At 36.0% G+C, this 16,703-nt stretch overlaps 1 protein-coding gene across 7 annotated transcripts in view; it reads left to right on the forward strand.

Moving 5' to 3' along the window:
* The window catches only part of si:dkey-98f17.5, a 37,833-nt gene that overhangs the window by 18,674 nt on the left and 2,456 nt on the right, over positions 1 to 16,703 (forward strand). Inside the window, exons 6-14 of one of the 7 annotated variants that reach the window (XR_015490501.1) lie at positions 1,259 to 1,419; positions 3,240 to 3,338; positions 4,851 to 4,996; positions 7,153 to 7,324; positions 7,811 to 7,923; positions 10,572 to 10,659; positions 12,236 to 12,842; positions 12,982 to 13,317; positions 14,915 to 15,792. Coding sequence is in view for 1 of the 7 variants with exons in the window: in NM_001128748.1 (NP_001122220.1) it covers positions 1,259 to 1,419; positions 3,240 to 3,338; positions 4,851 to 4,996; positions 7,153 to 7,324; positions 7,811 to 7,923; positions 10,572 to 10,659; positions 12,236 to 12,289 (833 nt within the window). In the remaining 6 variants the exon portion in view is untranslated. Of the gene's footprint in view, positions 1 to 1,258; positions 1,420 to 3,239; positions 3,339 to 4,850; positions 4,997 to 7,152; positions 7,325 to 7,810; positions 7,924 to 10,571; positions 10,660 to 12,235; positions 16,615 to 16,703 lie in introns of those variants that run through there. The other 6 variants (XR_015490502.1, XR_015490499.1, XR_015490498.1 and 3 more) reach the window with 6 other exon arrangements.

Below are 16,703 nucleotides of genomic sequence, written 5' to 3' on the forward strand. Positions count from 1 at the left end.
ATCTCCAAATCATTTTAAAAAACTGTGTTTTTTACTATTTGCCTTGAAAAAAATATTAGCTATTTAAATAATAATGATAACCTATTGTTTATATGTATTTTAAGGAGAGGTTAGAATAATTATGTAGTTTCTTTTGTAAAAAAAAGAAAAAAGAAAAAAGGTATATACAGTTGAAGTGAATTATTAGCCCGCCTGAATTTTTTGCCCTCCTGCATATTTTATTCTCAATTTCTGTTTAACGGAAATATTTTTATTAACACATTTCTAAACATAATAGTTTTAATAACTAGTTTCTAATAACTGATTTATTTTAACTTTGCCACGATGACAGTAAATAATATTTTACTAGATATATTTCAAGACAGCTTAAAGTGACATTTAAAGGCTTTACTAGGTTAACTAGGCAAGTTAGGGTAATTAGGCAAGTCATTGTATAACGATGATTTGTTTCGTAGACAATCAGTAAAAATATTGCTTAAGGAAGCTAATAATATTGACCTTAAATGTTTTTTAAAAAATTAAAAACTGCTTTTATTCTAGATGAAATAAAACAAATAAGACTTTATGCAGAAGAAAAAATATTATAGGAAATACTGTGAAGAATTCCTTGCTCTGTTAAACACCATTTGGGAAATATTTGAGAAAGAAAACAAAATCACAGGAAGGCTAAAAATTCGGACTTAATCTGTAAATGTAGTCTTCAGTTTGTCAGTTGCTACTTCTCATTTTAATTTAACACAGGAATCAAACTGGATTGGCCAAACCAATTAACTTTGCCTTCGCTTCTGAAATCAGCTTCCAGAAATGATCAGATGTGCTCCAACATTAGGCACATTCAAATCAAGACTTAAAACACATCTGTTTAGCTGTGCCTTTACTGAATGAGCATGGTACTACGTCCGACAGATCGCACTATTATTTTTTTATTTTCTTTTTCATTATTTTTTAACCTATTTAACACATTTATCTTTTTTATCTGTTTTTTTAATCATTTTTATTATTTGTTTTTATTTTCTTATACTTGTCTCTTTTATTCTTGTTTATGTAAAGCACTTTGGACTGCCACTGTGTATGAAATGTGCTATATAAATAAACTTGCCTAGCCTTTCATCACTTTTTAATGCTAATAAGGACAAATGTCAGTGGCATTTTGTTTTTGCATCATGCATTTAAATGACAGTAAATGTTTTGTAACAAAAATCATTTTTAAGTTAAAAGAATAATGCCTCTCATTTTACATATCGATGTGTGCTTTCAGGTGAGCAGGCGGACCTCATCTTCGTGTTTTTTGACCCGATGGGCCAGGCACTGTGCAAGCGGACATTAAACATTGTTGAGAAGCTGAGTGAGAAGTGTGGAGATAAACTACGCTTTTATCTGAGCAAAGCGGATGAAGCCGGGAAAGAAACAGACAGACAGGTAAATAAGTGTGTCTTTACTGCCCATAAAGGGATAGTTCACCCAAAGATTTGAATTATTTAATCATTTAGTCAATCTTTACTTGTTTCTTTCTAGTTTCTCTTTCCCACTGTTGAACACTAAATTTTGAAGAATGCTGAAAACCTGTAACCATTGACTTTCATCGTATTTGCTTTTTTCTACTATGGAAGTCGATGGTTACAGGTTTGCAGCTTACATCAAAATATCTTTGTGATATTGTTAAGGTTTATAACCACTTGAGAGAGAGTAAATAGTGAGTAATTTTAATTTTAGGGTGAACTATCCCTTTAAGATGAGACACTGCAGGCAAAACACAACAATTTGTCAACAATTCAAGTGTTTATTTCTTCAGTCATATCTAAAGAATACATTAGAGATATCCTTTTAAGCGTTTCTTTCAGTGATTTTTTTATTAATTTGTGTGTGTGTGGATGTCAATCATAATATTGCAGAATATAAAGACATTTTAAAGACAATCTCCACTTTAACAGCACTTGCATACACCAAACTTCAGTTTTATTCTTATCTGTATTTTGGAGGGGGGGGGTTCCAGAGACATATATTCATACATACCTGATTGATTATGTACTGTATACAGTGTTTGATTAAAAAAATGTGTATAAAACAAGCTTTTTGCAGTATTTTCTGAATTGTTTTGATTTATGAATGTTCAGATTTTTGAAAAGTCTCATTTGCATATTTTACCACAACACTTAGGAAAACTTCTAATACAAAAACTGAGTCCAATTCTTAAATTATTCAATCAACTTTGTAAAACTATTCATTTGTTTACCCTATCGACCAGCAGTGTCTTGCCTCAAAACATGACAATTATTTATAATTCAAATCAATTTAAAGAGATAGTTCACCCAAAAATTTAAATGTACCACTATTTCTGACCCTCAAGTGGATCTTTCTGAGATTCTTTCCTCTGTTAAACACAAAAGAAGATATTATGAAGAAAGCTGGAAACCTGTAATCATTGATTTCCATAGAAGGAGAAACAAATACTGCGAAAGTCAATGGTTACAGGTTTTCATTCATTCATTCATTCATTCATTCATTCATTCATTCATTCATTCATTCATTTTCTTTTCGGCATAGTCCCTTTATTAATCTGGGGTTGCCACAGTGTATTGCGAACCATCAACTCATCCAGCATATGTTTTACGCAGCAGATGCCCTTCCAGCTGCAACCAATCGCTGGGAAACACACACTCTCATTAACACACATACACTACAGACAATTTAGCCTAGCCAATTCACCCATACCGCATGTCTTTTCGAACTTGTCTGGGAAACTTGAGCACCCTGTGGAAACCCATGCCACCATGGGGAGTACATGCAAACTCCACACAGAAATGCCATCTGATCCAGCCGGGGCTCAAACCAACGCCCTTTTTGCTGTGAGGCGATTGTGCTACCCACTGCGCCACCGTGATGCCCTACAGGTTTTCAGCTTTCGTCAAAATGTCTTCAATACTAAGAAAAACATATACTATGGAAGTCAATGGTTACAGGTTATTAGCTTCCTTCAAAATATCTTCTTTAGTGTTCAACATAAGAAAGACAGTCATGAAGGCTTTGGAACAAATAAAGGGAGAGGGTGAACTATCCCTTTAACTTTAGTAGTCTAATATTTTAATGACAAAATAAAAGTAGATCTGGACTAACAGGTACACATACAGTACAGTATAAATAAAACAAGCCATAACAGATGTAATGATCTTTTCATTAATGTAGCATTAGATCATCTTTAATCAAATGTCTTATACATGATGTTGTTTGTTTTCCCACAGCGAGTGATGATGCAGATTGTTCAAGAGCTGTGCAGGAGACCTGGACTCAACAAATGTGGCTTCGAAATGCCCACGATATACATCCCCAACCCTCAAAAAGTAAGAGACTGCTGTAACAGCTACGGTTTTTCCTCCTTGAGCAGGAAATCAAACATGAGTAATGGACGCCTGCTCCTGCGTTGCTGTGCCAGAGGAAATGGATTTATGTCTCTCTGCCGCATTTACAATAATTAGTTCAGCAAAGAAGCTCAAACCGGACTCGGACGCTTCTCTTAAAAGCCCAACTTCAGAGAAATCTGGCTGATTAAGATGCGTCTTTGGGATAAATAGTTAATGCTGATTTTAGGGAATGCATTATATACTGTGGTCAGTAAGATTTAGTTTTTTCAAAATGCATTCAGTTGATCAGAAGTGACTTTAAAGATGGGTGGCACAGAGGCTCAGTGGTTAGCACTGTCGCTTCACAGCAAGAAGGTGGCTGGTTTGAGTCCCTGCTGGCCTAGTTCGAGCATGTGAACAGCTCAGAGGATTTGATAATTAAAGTAATTATGCAAATATGTATTCAATTTGGGTCAGTTGGTATTATTATTTTTAATTCTAATTTAATATGCCAGTTTGCACTTTAACACATATTAGAGTGTAATTAATGCTAATGGCAAAGCTGATTTTTCAGCATCATGTCACGTGCAGGGATCAAAGTGAGGAACAACAGAGACAAGGATCCAATTGCAGGTAAAATAAGATTATATTTAAGGCAAACAGGCACAAACATAAGTGTCTGGTACAAAAAGCAATCCAAAAATGTGGTCAAAAACTGGCGTAAGTTCGAAATAGGCAGCAAACATGATCAAACAATAGAGTGGAGGAACTATGACGTCACCTTGTAGGCGAATTGGCTGCTAGCATAAAACTGGGTTCCTCCCTCGATAAAATCCTTATAGGACTTTCCCATAGGCTTTTCGAAGATTGCAAATAATAAGCTCTGTGTTCAAACACTGTTTATTACACTTGCATGTTTTGTCCAGCTGGATAATCCTCACACGACAATTTCAGCACTTTTGGATCTTAAATGCAAACGCAAGAACTGAAAAGCTAAAATTAGGCTATAAACGGACTACACTGCCCTCGGGGCGCTCGCCTGTGACGTCAGCACCACCCTGCTACAGAAAACTTTTCAAGCTTATTTTAAGAAATAAAAATACGCTTTAAATAGAAGTGAAACCATCAAGAAAAGGCCGTCCCCTTATATGTATGTGTATATACCTATACAATATTTACCTGTCCATAATATCTTAGCTTTTTGGTGTTGTTTGTGGTCTTCTATTGGTCATTTTTTGAGAAGTGAGCCCTAATAACTGTACCCTGTCATTACAAATAATTGGTTTAACCTTTAAACAAATATATTGTTGACTGTTTGCAGAAGCTAAACTCTCTTAAAACCAGTTAAACTCCTATAGTTTACTAAGGTTGCCTAGAAAAAAGATGGGTATGGCTTATAGTTGTTTGTTTTGAATGGTCTGGCTCAATAAAGCTTTATTTGACATCGCTGCTGCTATAGAGAGTTGATAAAGTGAAGTTAAAATGATTTCTTTGTTTTATTTGTGTGTGCAGCCCAGCAGATGCATCAACCAGATTGATGAGGTGTGTGAGACCATTGAGAAGAGCATAAATCAGGCTGTGCAGAAAACACTTGACCAGCTGGAGAAAGACTGTAACCTGATCGTCTCTACTATCAACCAAACACTGGAGCAGGACCGGTACACTTCAGTTCATCTACAGATCTGTCTGTCTGTCGGTCTGTCCTTCTGTCTTTCTTTCTGTCTTCTGTCTGTCCATGAGTCAATTCATCATCTTTCGTTCTGTCTGTCCAACAATCCTTCCTTCATTCTATTATTCCATCTTTCCATCCATTCTTCTTTCTGTCCATCCATCTGTTGTTCTGTCTCTACATCCATACATACATCCATCCATTCATTTGTCCATCCATCCATTCTTCTTTGTCTATCCATCTGTTGTACTGTCTCTACATCCTTCCATCCACCCATGTCTTCATCCAATCATGTAAATCTATCACTTTGCCTATGCATTCATCCCTCCATCCATCCATTTATTGTTCTGTCCATCCATCCATCCATCCATCCATCCATCCATCCATCCATCCATCCATCCATCCATTTGTATTCATCCATTATCCTTTCTTTCCATCTATCTGTTGTTCTGCCTCTACATCCATCCATCCACCCATCTATCCATCCATCCATTTATCCATTTGTCCACCCTTCGACTGTTCTTTGTCTATCCATCTGTTGTTCTGTCTCTACATCCATCCATCCATCTATTTATGTGTCATTTTATCTCTTTGTCTATCTCTCTATTTATCCATCCATTTATTCATTGTTCTGTCCAACCATCCGTCCAGTTGCCCTATTGCATCCATTGTTTATTTCTGTCCATCCATCTCTTGTTCTGTCTCTACATCTATCCCTACATCCAACCATGTATTTGTACATTCATCTGTCATTCTATCATTTTGTCCATCTCTCCATCCATCCATCCATCCATCCATCCATCCATCCATTTGTTGTTCTGTCTCTATATTCATCCATCCATCCATCCATCCATCCACCATCCATCCATCCATTTATCCATCCTTCCATTGTTCTTTCTGTCTATCCATCTATTGTTCTGTCTCTACATCCTTCCCTACATCCACCCATGTATTCATCCATTCATGTGTCATTCCATCATTTGTCCATCCATCCATCCATCCATCCATCCATCCATCCATCCATCCATCCATCCATCCATCCATCCATTTATCCATCCTTCCATTGTTATTTCTGTCCATCCATCTGTTGTTCTGTCTCTACATCCATCCATACATCCACCCATGTATTTGTCCATCCATTCATCATAGTCATTCTATCATTTTGTCCATCTCTCCATCCTTATATCTCTTCGTTGTTCTGTCTCTACATCCATCCATCCATCCATTTGTCCATCCTTCCATTGTTCTTTTTGTCCATCCATCTGTTGTTCTGTCTCTATATCCATCCATCCATCCATCCATCCATCCATTTGTCTATCCTTCTATTGTTTTTTTTCTGTCTATCCATCTGTGGTTCTGTCTCTACATCCATTCATCCATTTGTCCATCCTTCCATTATTCTTTCTGTTTATCCATCTGTTGTTCTGTCTCTCCATTAATTCATCCATCCAGCCCTCCATTTATCTTTTTGTCTGGCCTCCATACATTTGTCAATCTGTCTTTCAGTCCGTCCATCCATCCATCATTCTGTTCTCTGTCCATCTGTCATTATTTATCAGTCTTTCTGTCCATCTATCTATCCATCCATCCATCTACAGTATAGTTCAGTCTTTATATCAGTCAGTGAGTCCATCCATCCATTGTTCTGTCTTTCTGTCCATTCATCCATTGTTCTGTCCACAGCCGTCTATCCTTCTATCACAATCTGTCAGTCTGTCTATTCACTCATCCATCCATCCAACCAATGTTCTATCTGACCTTTCATTCATTCTTCTGTCCACTGTCCAATCGTCAGTCTGTCTATCCATTTATAGTTCATATATACGTGGGTCCATCCAGCTATCCATTGTTTTGTCTGGCCATCCATCAATCCATTCATCCATTTGTCATTCTGTTTGTTTGTCTATTCATCCTTCCATCCATCAATCTGTCTGTTCATCCATCCATCCATTCTTCTGTCTATCCATCATAATCTGACTTGTCCATCCATCCATACCTCGATATGTCCGTCTGTTCATTCATTCATTCTTGTGCATCTATTCATCAATATACCCACAACATATTAAATCATCTGTCCGTGATCAGTATCATGACTTATATAATGTAGTATCTTTATCAGTTTCTTATATATGTATCCTCCCTCAGGATGAACGTGAGCTTCAACAAAAGCAATCGTTTTAATTCCTTCCTGTGTGGCGTTCTGGGAGTCCTCCTGCCTTCGCTCTTCATTCTCAGCTTCATCATCAGCACTTTCGCTCCAGAGGAACTGGATTCTCTTGTAGGAGAAGGATTGGCCAAAACACTCTACTTTTCTACAGTATGCTCTCTTTTTCATGTTTTCAGAAGTTTCATGCTCCTATTATAGATTTTTGGCGGGGTTATTGCCTTTATGTAGAGTGTAATGTAGCTGTTTGTGATAGTAAAAGGTCTGCAAAGATTGAAAATCAAAGTGCATTAAAAATTGGGTTGTTGTCATCTCCTGCTGCAAATGAAAGGAGCAATTCTAACCTGCATGAAATGAATCATGAGTAATTGCTGTTTTATTTTCCTACATAAGTCAACTTGGGTATATTACAATATACACAATGCCAGTCTATTGTCTTCATAGGCTGAGCAGACGCTGCTTTCAGTGCTATAAAAGCAAATTGACTTCACATGCACCTCAGAAGCTTCAAATGTTCCTCTTAAACAATATTTACAACCTTAAACATTACAAGGCCACTTTAATATAGCAGTTGAATCACTGTTAGATTTTTCTTCATCTGTTTACATGTGTACGTGTGTGTGTGTGTTTCTGTTTTAGGCAATAGTGGTGTATCTGTGGGACTGGATTCCTGAAGATGGACAGATCGTGTTTGTCCTCATCTTTGGGGCTCTGTGTTACTTCATGCTATTTCTGGCCAAATATTTTGCACGGTAAGTTTTCTTTTGTCGTCACAAGAGGGCACTGTAAATCTGCTATTATTTACACTCTTTTATTTGGCACTTTGGCAATGTTTGGAATAGACATAGTACTCTTACTACTTATTTAACGGTGCAGTGGATTCTGTGCAAAAAAACAATGACTTTGTAGATAAAAGACAAATTATACAGATTGGAATAATGTTTGCCACAATGCAGTGCTGTTAGCACATGGACATTTTTCTCCACTTACAAAATAAAAAAATGTCAATTTTAGGCAATGTACAGTACACTGAGGTCAGTTTTAAGAGGCAAGAATGCATTAAATTGATCAAAAGTGATTGTAAAAACACACAAAAAAATAATGCTGTTTTTTTTTATTAACATTCATTCTATTAAACAATCCTGAAAAAGAAGCAAAACAGCATATTAGCATGTTTTATGAAGGATCTTAGTTCCAAAAAAGTGAAGTATTGCATTATTATAATTACAGTAAGTGGCACAGCTCAAAGATTAAATGCTACGGTTTAAACATTAGCATGTGATATACTGTACACAAATTATACACTACCGGTCAAAAGTTTGGGGCCAGTTGTTTTTTTGTTTTTTTTTAAGAAAATTATTCTGTTCATCAAGGCGGCATCATAATTGTTAAATATTTATTAAAATTTTAAATAACTGCTTTCTTATTGTATGTAGTTTCAAATGAAAGTATTACTCCAGTCATTATTGCTTTTAATACCATTACCCTTAATAATAATAATTATTAATAATAGAGTGATTTCTGAAGGATCGTGTGACTCTGAAGACTGGAGTAGTGAAGCTGAAAATTCATCAATAAAATTATTTAAATAATTTAGATTAAAGCATAAACTACTTTTGAACAGTTATTTTATAGTGCAATAATATTTCACAATTTAACAATTTGTACTGTATATTTGATGAAATAAATGCAGCCTTGGTGAGCAGGAGAAGTTTATTTTAAAACATTAAAAAATCCTACTGACCCCAAGCTTATATATACACTCATCTGCCACTTTATTAGGTACACCTGTCCAACTACTTTCTAATCAGTCAATCACATGGAAGCAACTCGATGCATTTAGGCATGTAGACATGATCAAGACGATCTGCTGCAGTTCAATCCGAGCATCAGAATGGGGAAGAAAGATGATTTAAGTGACTTTGAATGTGACATGGTTGTATGTGCTAGACGGGCTGGTCTGAGTGCTTAAGGAACTGCTGATCTACTGGAATTTTTTTCACACAAAGTTTACAGAGAATGCTCATAATAAGAGAAAATATCTAGTGAGCAGCAGTTCTGTCGGTGCAAGCATCTTGTTGATGCCAGATATCTGAGGAAAATGGCCAGACTGGTTCAAGCAGATAAAAAAAGGCAACAGCAACTCAAATAACCACTCGTTACAACCGAGGTCTGCATCTAATCTCTGAACACACACGTCCAACCTTGAGGCGGATGGGCTACAGCAGCAGAAGACCACACTGGGTGCCACTCTTGTGTAAGATCAGGAATCTTAGGCTAATTTGCACAGGCTCAACAAAATTGGACAATAAAAGATTGGAAAAACGTTGCCTGGTCTGATGAGTTTCGATTTCTGCTGCAACATTCGGATAGTAGGGTCAGAATTTGGCGTTAATAACATGAAAGCATGGTTCCATCCTGCCATGTATCAATGGTTCAGGCTGGTGGTGGTGGCGTAATGGTGTGGGGAATATTTTCTTGGCACACTTTGGGCCCATTAGTACCAATTGAGCATCATGTCAACGCCACAGCCTACCTGAGTATTGTTGCTGACCATGTCCATCCCTATATGACCACAGTGTACCCATCTTCTGATGGCTACTTCCAGCAGGATAGCGCGCCATGTCATTAAGCGTGAATCATCTCAGACTGGTTTTTTGAACGTGACAATGAGTTCACTGTATTCAAATGGCCTCCAAAGTCACCAGGTCTCAATCCAATAGAGCACCTTTGGGATGTGGTGGAACGGGAGATTGGCATCATGGATGTGCAGCCGACAAATCTGCAGCAACTGTGGGATGCGATCAAGTTAATATGGACCAAAATCTTTGAGGAATATTTCCAGTACCTTGTAGAAACTATGCCACGAAGGATTAAGTCAGTTCTGACGGAAAAAGGGGGTCCGACCTAGTACTAGTAAGGTGTACTTAATAAAGTGGCCGGTGAGTGTATTTTGCATGCATACAGTTGAACTCAGAATAATTAGCCCTCCAGTGATTTTTTTTTCTTTTTCAAATACTTCCCAAATGATGTTTAACAGAGCAAGGACTCTTACACAGTATTTCCCATAATATTTTTTCTTCTGCAGAAAGTCTAATTTGTTTTATTTAAGCTAGAATAAAAGCAGTTTTTACATTTTTTTAAACCATTTTAAGCTCAGTATTATCAGCGATTTGTCTAATAAGTAATTGCAATATGATTTCGGTTGTCTACAGAACAAACCACTTTTATACAATGATTTGCCAAATTAGCTGAATATATATATATATAAATATAAATTGCGTACAATACATCAAGCGCCTTTATTCAAATACTATAATTAAACAGTAGCATTTAATCTTTGAGCTGTGCCACTTACTGTAATTATGCTGTGATTTGTAATGTTTTTACTCTCGTTCAGTCAGGGCAGTAAGACGCTGAGTAAGAGAGAGAAGAAAAAACTGGTGGAGTGCAGCGATTACATCCAGGATGTCGTCAAATCCAAGAAGGTATGGTATACTTTAGCATTAGCAATATTATTATTTAAGGTCTTAAAAAATCAGTAAGTAACGTGACCTAGGTCTTAAATTTCCTATGTAAGTGTAATGCTTCCAAACTTGAAGCTTTTTTTTTTATTCTGTGGCATTCTTTCAATAGTCTAAATAATCTGCTGTATTACCACTAATAATTAGTCCACCAGTAGCTGTGTTGGCATGTTTTATGTGTAAGAATGTTTAATGCATGTTTAATGTAATAATATGGTGGTAAAAACATGGTAACATTAAAGAATTTGCATTTATTTCACTAAAGAACATGGTTATATTTAATTTTTCACAATTTTTTATTTTTTTCCATGTTAATTTTTCACTAATTGTCTTTTGTTTTTCACATTCACAAATTAACAAGTTGCTCCGATTCAGTTTCATTTTTGGAAGTTGTTTAAACAATTTGATTTTCAGAAAAAGATTGAAAAAGGTGATATGAAAATATAAGTTATAGCTTTATAGTTTTTATAAAGAACAGATCTTTTAGTCTGGTTGAAAATGAAAATGGCATACAGAATCAGAAGGCTGCATTTTAATATTTTTTGAGTAAAAATGTGGTAAATGTAGTAATATCATAGTTATTACTTCAGATACATAGTTAGAACTTTTTCAATAATTTAAATTAAATAAAAAAATCATAAAATGTCATAATAGGACAGTAAAAACATGGTAACATTTAAAACATGGCATTTATTTTACAAAAGAACATGGTTGTATTTTTATTTTTCACATTTTTTTTATTATTTTTAAATGTAATTCTTCATTATTTGTCTTTGTTTTTTACGTTCACAAATAACAAGTTGCTCTGCTCCAGTTTCATTTTTGGATGTCGTTTAAACACCTGAAAAATATGGTATGAAAATTTAAGTTATAGCTTTATAGTTTTATAATGAACAGATCTTCTAGTCCAGTTGAATCCAGAATCAAAAGGTTGCATATATATATATATATATATATATATATATATATATATATATATATATATATATATATATATATATATATATATATATATATATTGTCATTATTATTTTTTTATTATTATTTTTGTTTTATTATTTTATTATTATTATTTTTTTTTAAAATTAAGAACATGGTAAATGTGGTAAGATCATAGTTTTAAAAACATTCCAAAACATATTTTCAATAATTAAAAATCACAAAATGTTGTAATATGATGGTAAAAACATGGTAACCTTCAAAACTTTGCCTTTATTTAACAAAAGAACATGGTGGTATTTTATTTTTCACAATTTGAAATAATTTTTCCATGTTAATTTTTAATTATTTGTCTTTGTTTTTCCACATTCGTAAAATTATTAAGTCGCTCAGATTCAGTTTCATTTTTGGATGTCATTTAAACAATTCAATCTTCAATTGAAAAATATGATATGAAAATATAAGTTAAAGCTTTATAGTTTTTAAAAAGAACAGATCTTCTAGTCCAGTTTATGAATCCAGATTAGGAAAATAGTATCAGAAGGTTGCATATATGTTTTTTCTTCTTCTAATCATTTAATATTTCTCATCTTTACTGTAGCGCAAACTGTATGAAGAATATCTTCGTCAGTGTGCGGCAGAGTATGATTTCTGAAGACCACCAGCACGACACTTCCGAAAAACAACTCAATAAATCATACAAAGCACATCCATGTAGTTTATAACAACACATCGGTGCCTTTTTTTGTTAAATGTGAAAAATGTTATAAAATGTGATACACAAACATGACCTCAATCTTAAGCTAGTTCTACTATATGATGCATTTTTTTAATAATCAGACTGTTTCTAATCAATATGTGGCATTATCACCATTTAAAGGCGTTGATTTTCTGGTTTCTGCTGCCTTCATTTGAACTCACACTGTGGGAGAAACCAAAGCTACCAAATTCAACCTCATTTAATCTGTTTTTGGAGTTTATAATGTTCATTTCTACTTTTTATAAAGTAAGAAGCACTCAACTAGGTCTTCCTATCATCCATACAGTATGTGGGTTGCCACGATACTGGAATTTGGTACCGATTGAAACTGAGAATTTAAAAACGTCCATTTTTCGCTAACATTTGAGCACGTTCTTACACAGCACTGATTGGCCATTGTGTTTACTTTCTTAACAGAAATGACTGTAATTGGCTGCAAAGGTCATCAGTTTCCCGAACTCACAGCTCTTTACTGACTATAGATACAGGGACACTGGAGCATTTTAAAGCCACGATTCATCAGCGGATCGCTTGCATGTCAGCTTATAGACAAACCAGCTGATCGATGTGACTTTGAAACGCTCCAGTGTCCCTGTATCTGTGGTTGAACTCAGCAAACAGTGGTAAGTTTGGTGAACAGATGACCTTCAAAGCCAATCACAGTCATTTCTGTTGAGCACATGAACACAATGGCAAATCAGCAGTGTTTAAGAACACGAAATGAACGATTGGTACCGAATTCCAGTATCGTGACAACCCTAGAATGTAATGTTGCATGTTTATCTTTTTGTATGTGGATTATATATGATTTAAAGGGATAGTTCACCCTCTAAAAAAAACGAAAATTCTGTCAGTTTAGTCATTGTTTGAGTTTCTTCTATTGAACACAAAGGAAGATATACTGAAGAATGTTGGGGAAAACAGCCGTTGGCTTTCATAGTATTTTTGGTTTCTAGACTATGGCTGTCACTTGCTATGTTTCCATCCAAAGAAGCAAATTAAGGGTGTTACAGTTGCCCCTTCCCTTTCCTCCAACGGCCTGCACTCACATAGCCTCCCAACCAGAGCACGCTTCCGTCATGGATGATGTGCTGGTCAGTTTAACAGAAGAGAAGTGCTCTCTCTCAGTACAATAGAGATTAATTTAGTTATATCATTTTATGCCGAGTTCAGACTGCATGATTTTCAAAGTAGTCATGTCACAGATGTTTTCACACTGCTTGACTATCTGGGCTAGCGTTTCGTCGCTGCTTTGTTTACACTGCAAGATGGATCAGCGACAGGGACATTCACATTGCATGACTTTACTATAGGAAGAATCGCCGACAACTTCGTCCAAACTACGGATCACAGCCAAAAACACGTAGTATATTTTTTGTTATTAACTACATAATGAGAAAGAAGCCTTTAACGGGGTAGAACATGTACATGTTTGCTCACCTGGGTTTAAAGGGAATTAGCCATTTCTCCTCAACGTTGATGATAAACTAATTTCTTTCTGTATGAAACGTCAAACAGACACAGTTGCTCCTGAGTCCTGTCAAACCTCCACTAGTTTTTCCTCCATTTCGTGGGTCCAAATAAACCGAAAATGAGCGCTTTTAACTTCTCCCCCAGCCTCCCGCTGGCCTGCAGCAGGTATACACACACGCACACACAAGTGAAAGCTGCTCTCTCATTGGCTGTAGGCGATCGCTGATGTTATTTTCAGTCAAAAATCAATTCACACGCCATGATTTGAATCCCCGACAGCTCCAGATATTTAGTATGCCAAATATCTCGCAGGCATCGGCGACTCATCGGCGATTCTCTCAGATCGCGTCTTTGAAAGTTCATACTGTGTGATTTTCACTCACGTGCACGAGCAGCGATTTGCCTGTGATTTCAGCCATTTGTCGGTGATTTCTCAAAACCTGTCGGCGAGCCAAAATCGGGGCTAAAATCACGCAGTCTGAACTAGGCATTAGTCGTTTGGTATACAGTGACACACAGTCAAATATTTCGCCGAACATATCAGCTACTTTTGACGCTCCTAAATAATCATGAAGTCCTCGTGCTGCAGGAATTAGGAGGTTTGCTGAAGGCGCAGCTGTCGTGCAGTGATGGGTTTGCGTCTTTAATAATCTACGACAGTTTGCGTTCATTGAACAGTCAGAATGATTAATAAATCCATATGAAACAGTCCCTTAAAAGGCACGTCTCATGTTTAGTTCAGGACTACAAGTGTACTGTGCCAAAGCCCAAGAAAACTGCGCTCTGGCACAGCTCTTCCAACCGGGCCAGGGCCAGCCTAAAGCAACATTTTCATCCAATGACTTAAAGAGAACAAAATCATCACTTCCTGATTAACTGGCGCCAAATATTCAAAGTAAAAAGGGAATTTGGTGTGGTAGGAGATGCTGCGTGAAGCTTTTCTTTATTTAATAAATGACTTGTGCCTCAGAAGACAATGCTGGCACGTAATGAACACGCAGTGGTGTTTGAAAGTGTACGACACAGATGCTCTTGACAATTCTTGAGGTCATTAATAATATAATATAATGACACTAATACTAAAATGGTTACGGCATTTTAGAATGACCCAACAACAACATTTCAGATGTTTTTCAATGTGCTCAGCCTGCTGGTTAGTCCATTCACATTTTTATCATCACATGATCTCTTCTAACAAAATCACATGATTTTTTAAAAGTGCATACTGGAATTTGTTCGGTAACAGTGTTTCCATTATAGTTTATGCGCATGTTTTCTTATCGAATAAAAAGTTTTTCCTACTTAATGATGCGCATACATTTTTTTAATGCGCAATTTAAAAATTTATTCGCATCTTGCCGTTTCTATCAACCGCTTTTTATGTGCATATCCAAACTGCGCATTAAAATAGGATGGAAACGTAGCTACTGCTTTTTTTTACTGCATTCTTCAGAATATCTTGTTTTGTGTTCAACAGAAGAAAGAAATTCATTGGAACCATTTTAGGACATTTTTTATTTTTGGGTGAACTGTCTCTTTAAAAAGATTGTTTTGTTGTAGTTTGAAGTGATGCTGCCTGCAAATGTGTTTATATTGTAGAAGTGTTTTTTTAGGATGTTTGTTTTTAATGAATACTAAGAAATTGCATCAGGATTTTTGAAATACAAAACATTATTGAAATATAGATGGTGTTTATGGTGCATAGCAGCTTCATTTTTTTTTACCGTCCATCTATAGATCAGTTATTCATACAGGGTTGAATCATGCACTGATTATAATAATAATAATAATGTTATTTGATTGTTTTTTAAAATAATTTTTAGTTCTGTTAATTTAGTTTTATTTAATTTGTGTGTTTATTTTAGCTTTGTTAGATTATTCTAGGATTTTTTTGTCAATTTCAATAAAGTTTTATTGAATTTGTTTTTTTTCTACTTTTTTCACCTTCTTAACCCTCTCAAGGCAGGCGTTGCTGATTTGCAACAGTTAAAAGCATAGATTTTGCCTGTTTCTAAAATTAAATTTGAGCCTGAAAGGGCTAAATGGAAACTTTAAAGCGGTATTGAACGAAAAAATGGAAATTCTGTCATCACTAGCTATTTTTCCATCCACCTATTTTTAAGTGCATTTTGGAATATTGCTTAAAGCAGTGTTTCTCAACCACGTTCCTGGAGGACCAGCAGCTTTGCACATTTTCCATGTCTCCTTAGTCAAACACACCTGATTTAGATCATCGGCTCATTAGCAGAGACTGAAAGACCTGTAATGGGTGTGACAGACAAAGGAGACATCCAAAACATGCAGTGTTGCTCGTCCTTCAGGAATGTGGTTGAGAAGCAGTGCTCTAGATCAGTGTTTCTAAACCACGTTCCTGGAGGACCACCAGGCTCTGCACGTTTTCCAGGTTTCCTTAACCAAACACACCAAATTCAGATCATCAGCTCATTCATGGAGTGTTGGTGTTCCTTTAGGAATGTTGTTGAGAAATGGTTGAGAATCACACCTATTCAGATCACTATCTCCTTAACAGAGACTAAAATACCTGTTATTGGTGTGACAGACCAAGGAGACATCCAAAACATGCAGTGCTCTAGATAAGTGTTTCTCAACCACGTTCCTGGAGCACCACCAGCTCTGCACATTTTCCGTGTCTACTTAACCAAACACACCTGATTCAGATCATCAGCTCATTTATGCAGTGTTGGTGGTCCTTTAGGAATGTGATTAAGAACCAGTGCTCTAGATCAGTGTTCCTCAACCACGTTCCTGGAGGACCACCAGCTCTGCATAGCTTCCATGTTTCCTTAACCAAACACACCAGAGACTGTAAGACCTG

Source organism: Danio rerio, chromosome 5, assembly GCF_052040795.2.
Source record: "Danio rerio strain M-AB ecotype USA chromosome 5, GRCz13ab, whole genome shotgun sequence".
NCBI classification, from domain to species: Eukaryota; Metazoa; Chordata; class Actinopteri; order Cypriniformes; family Danionidae; genus Danio; species Danio rerio.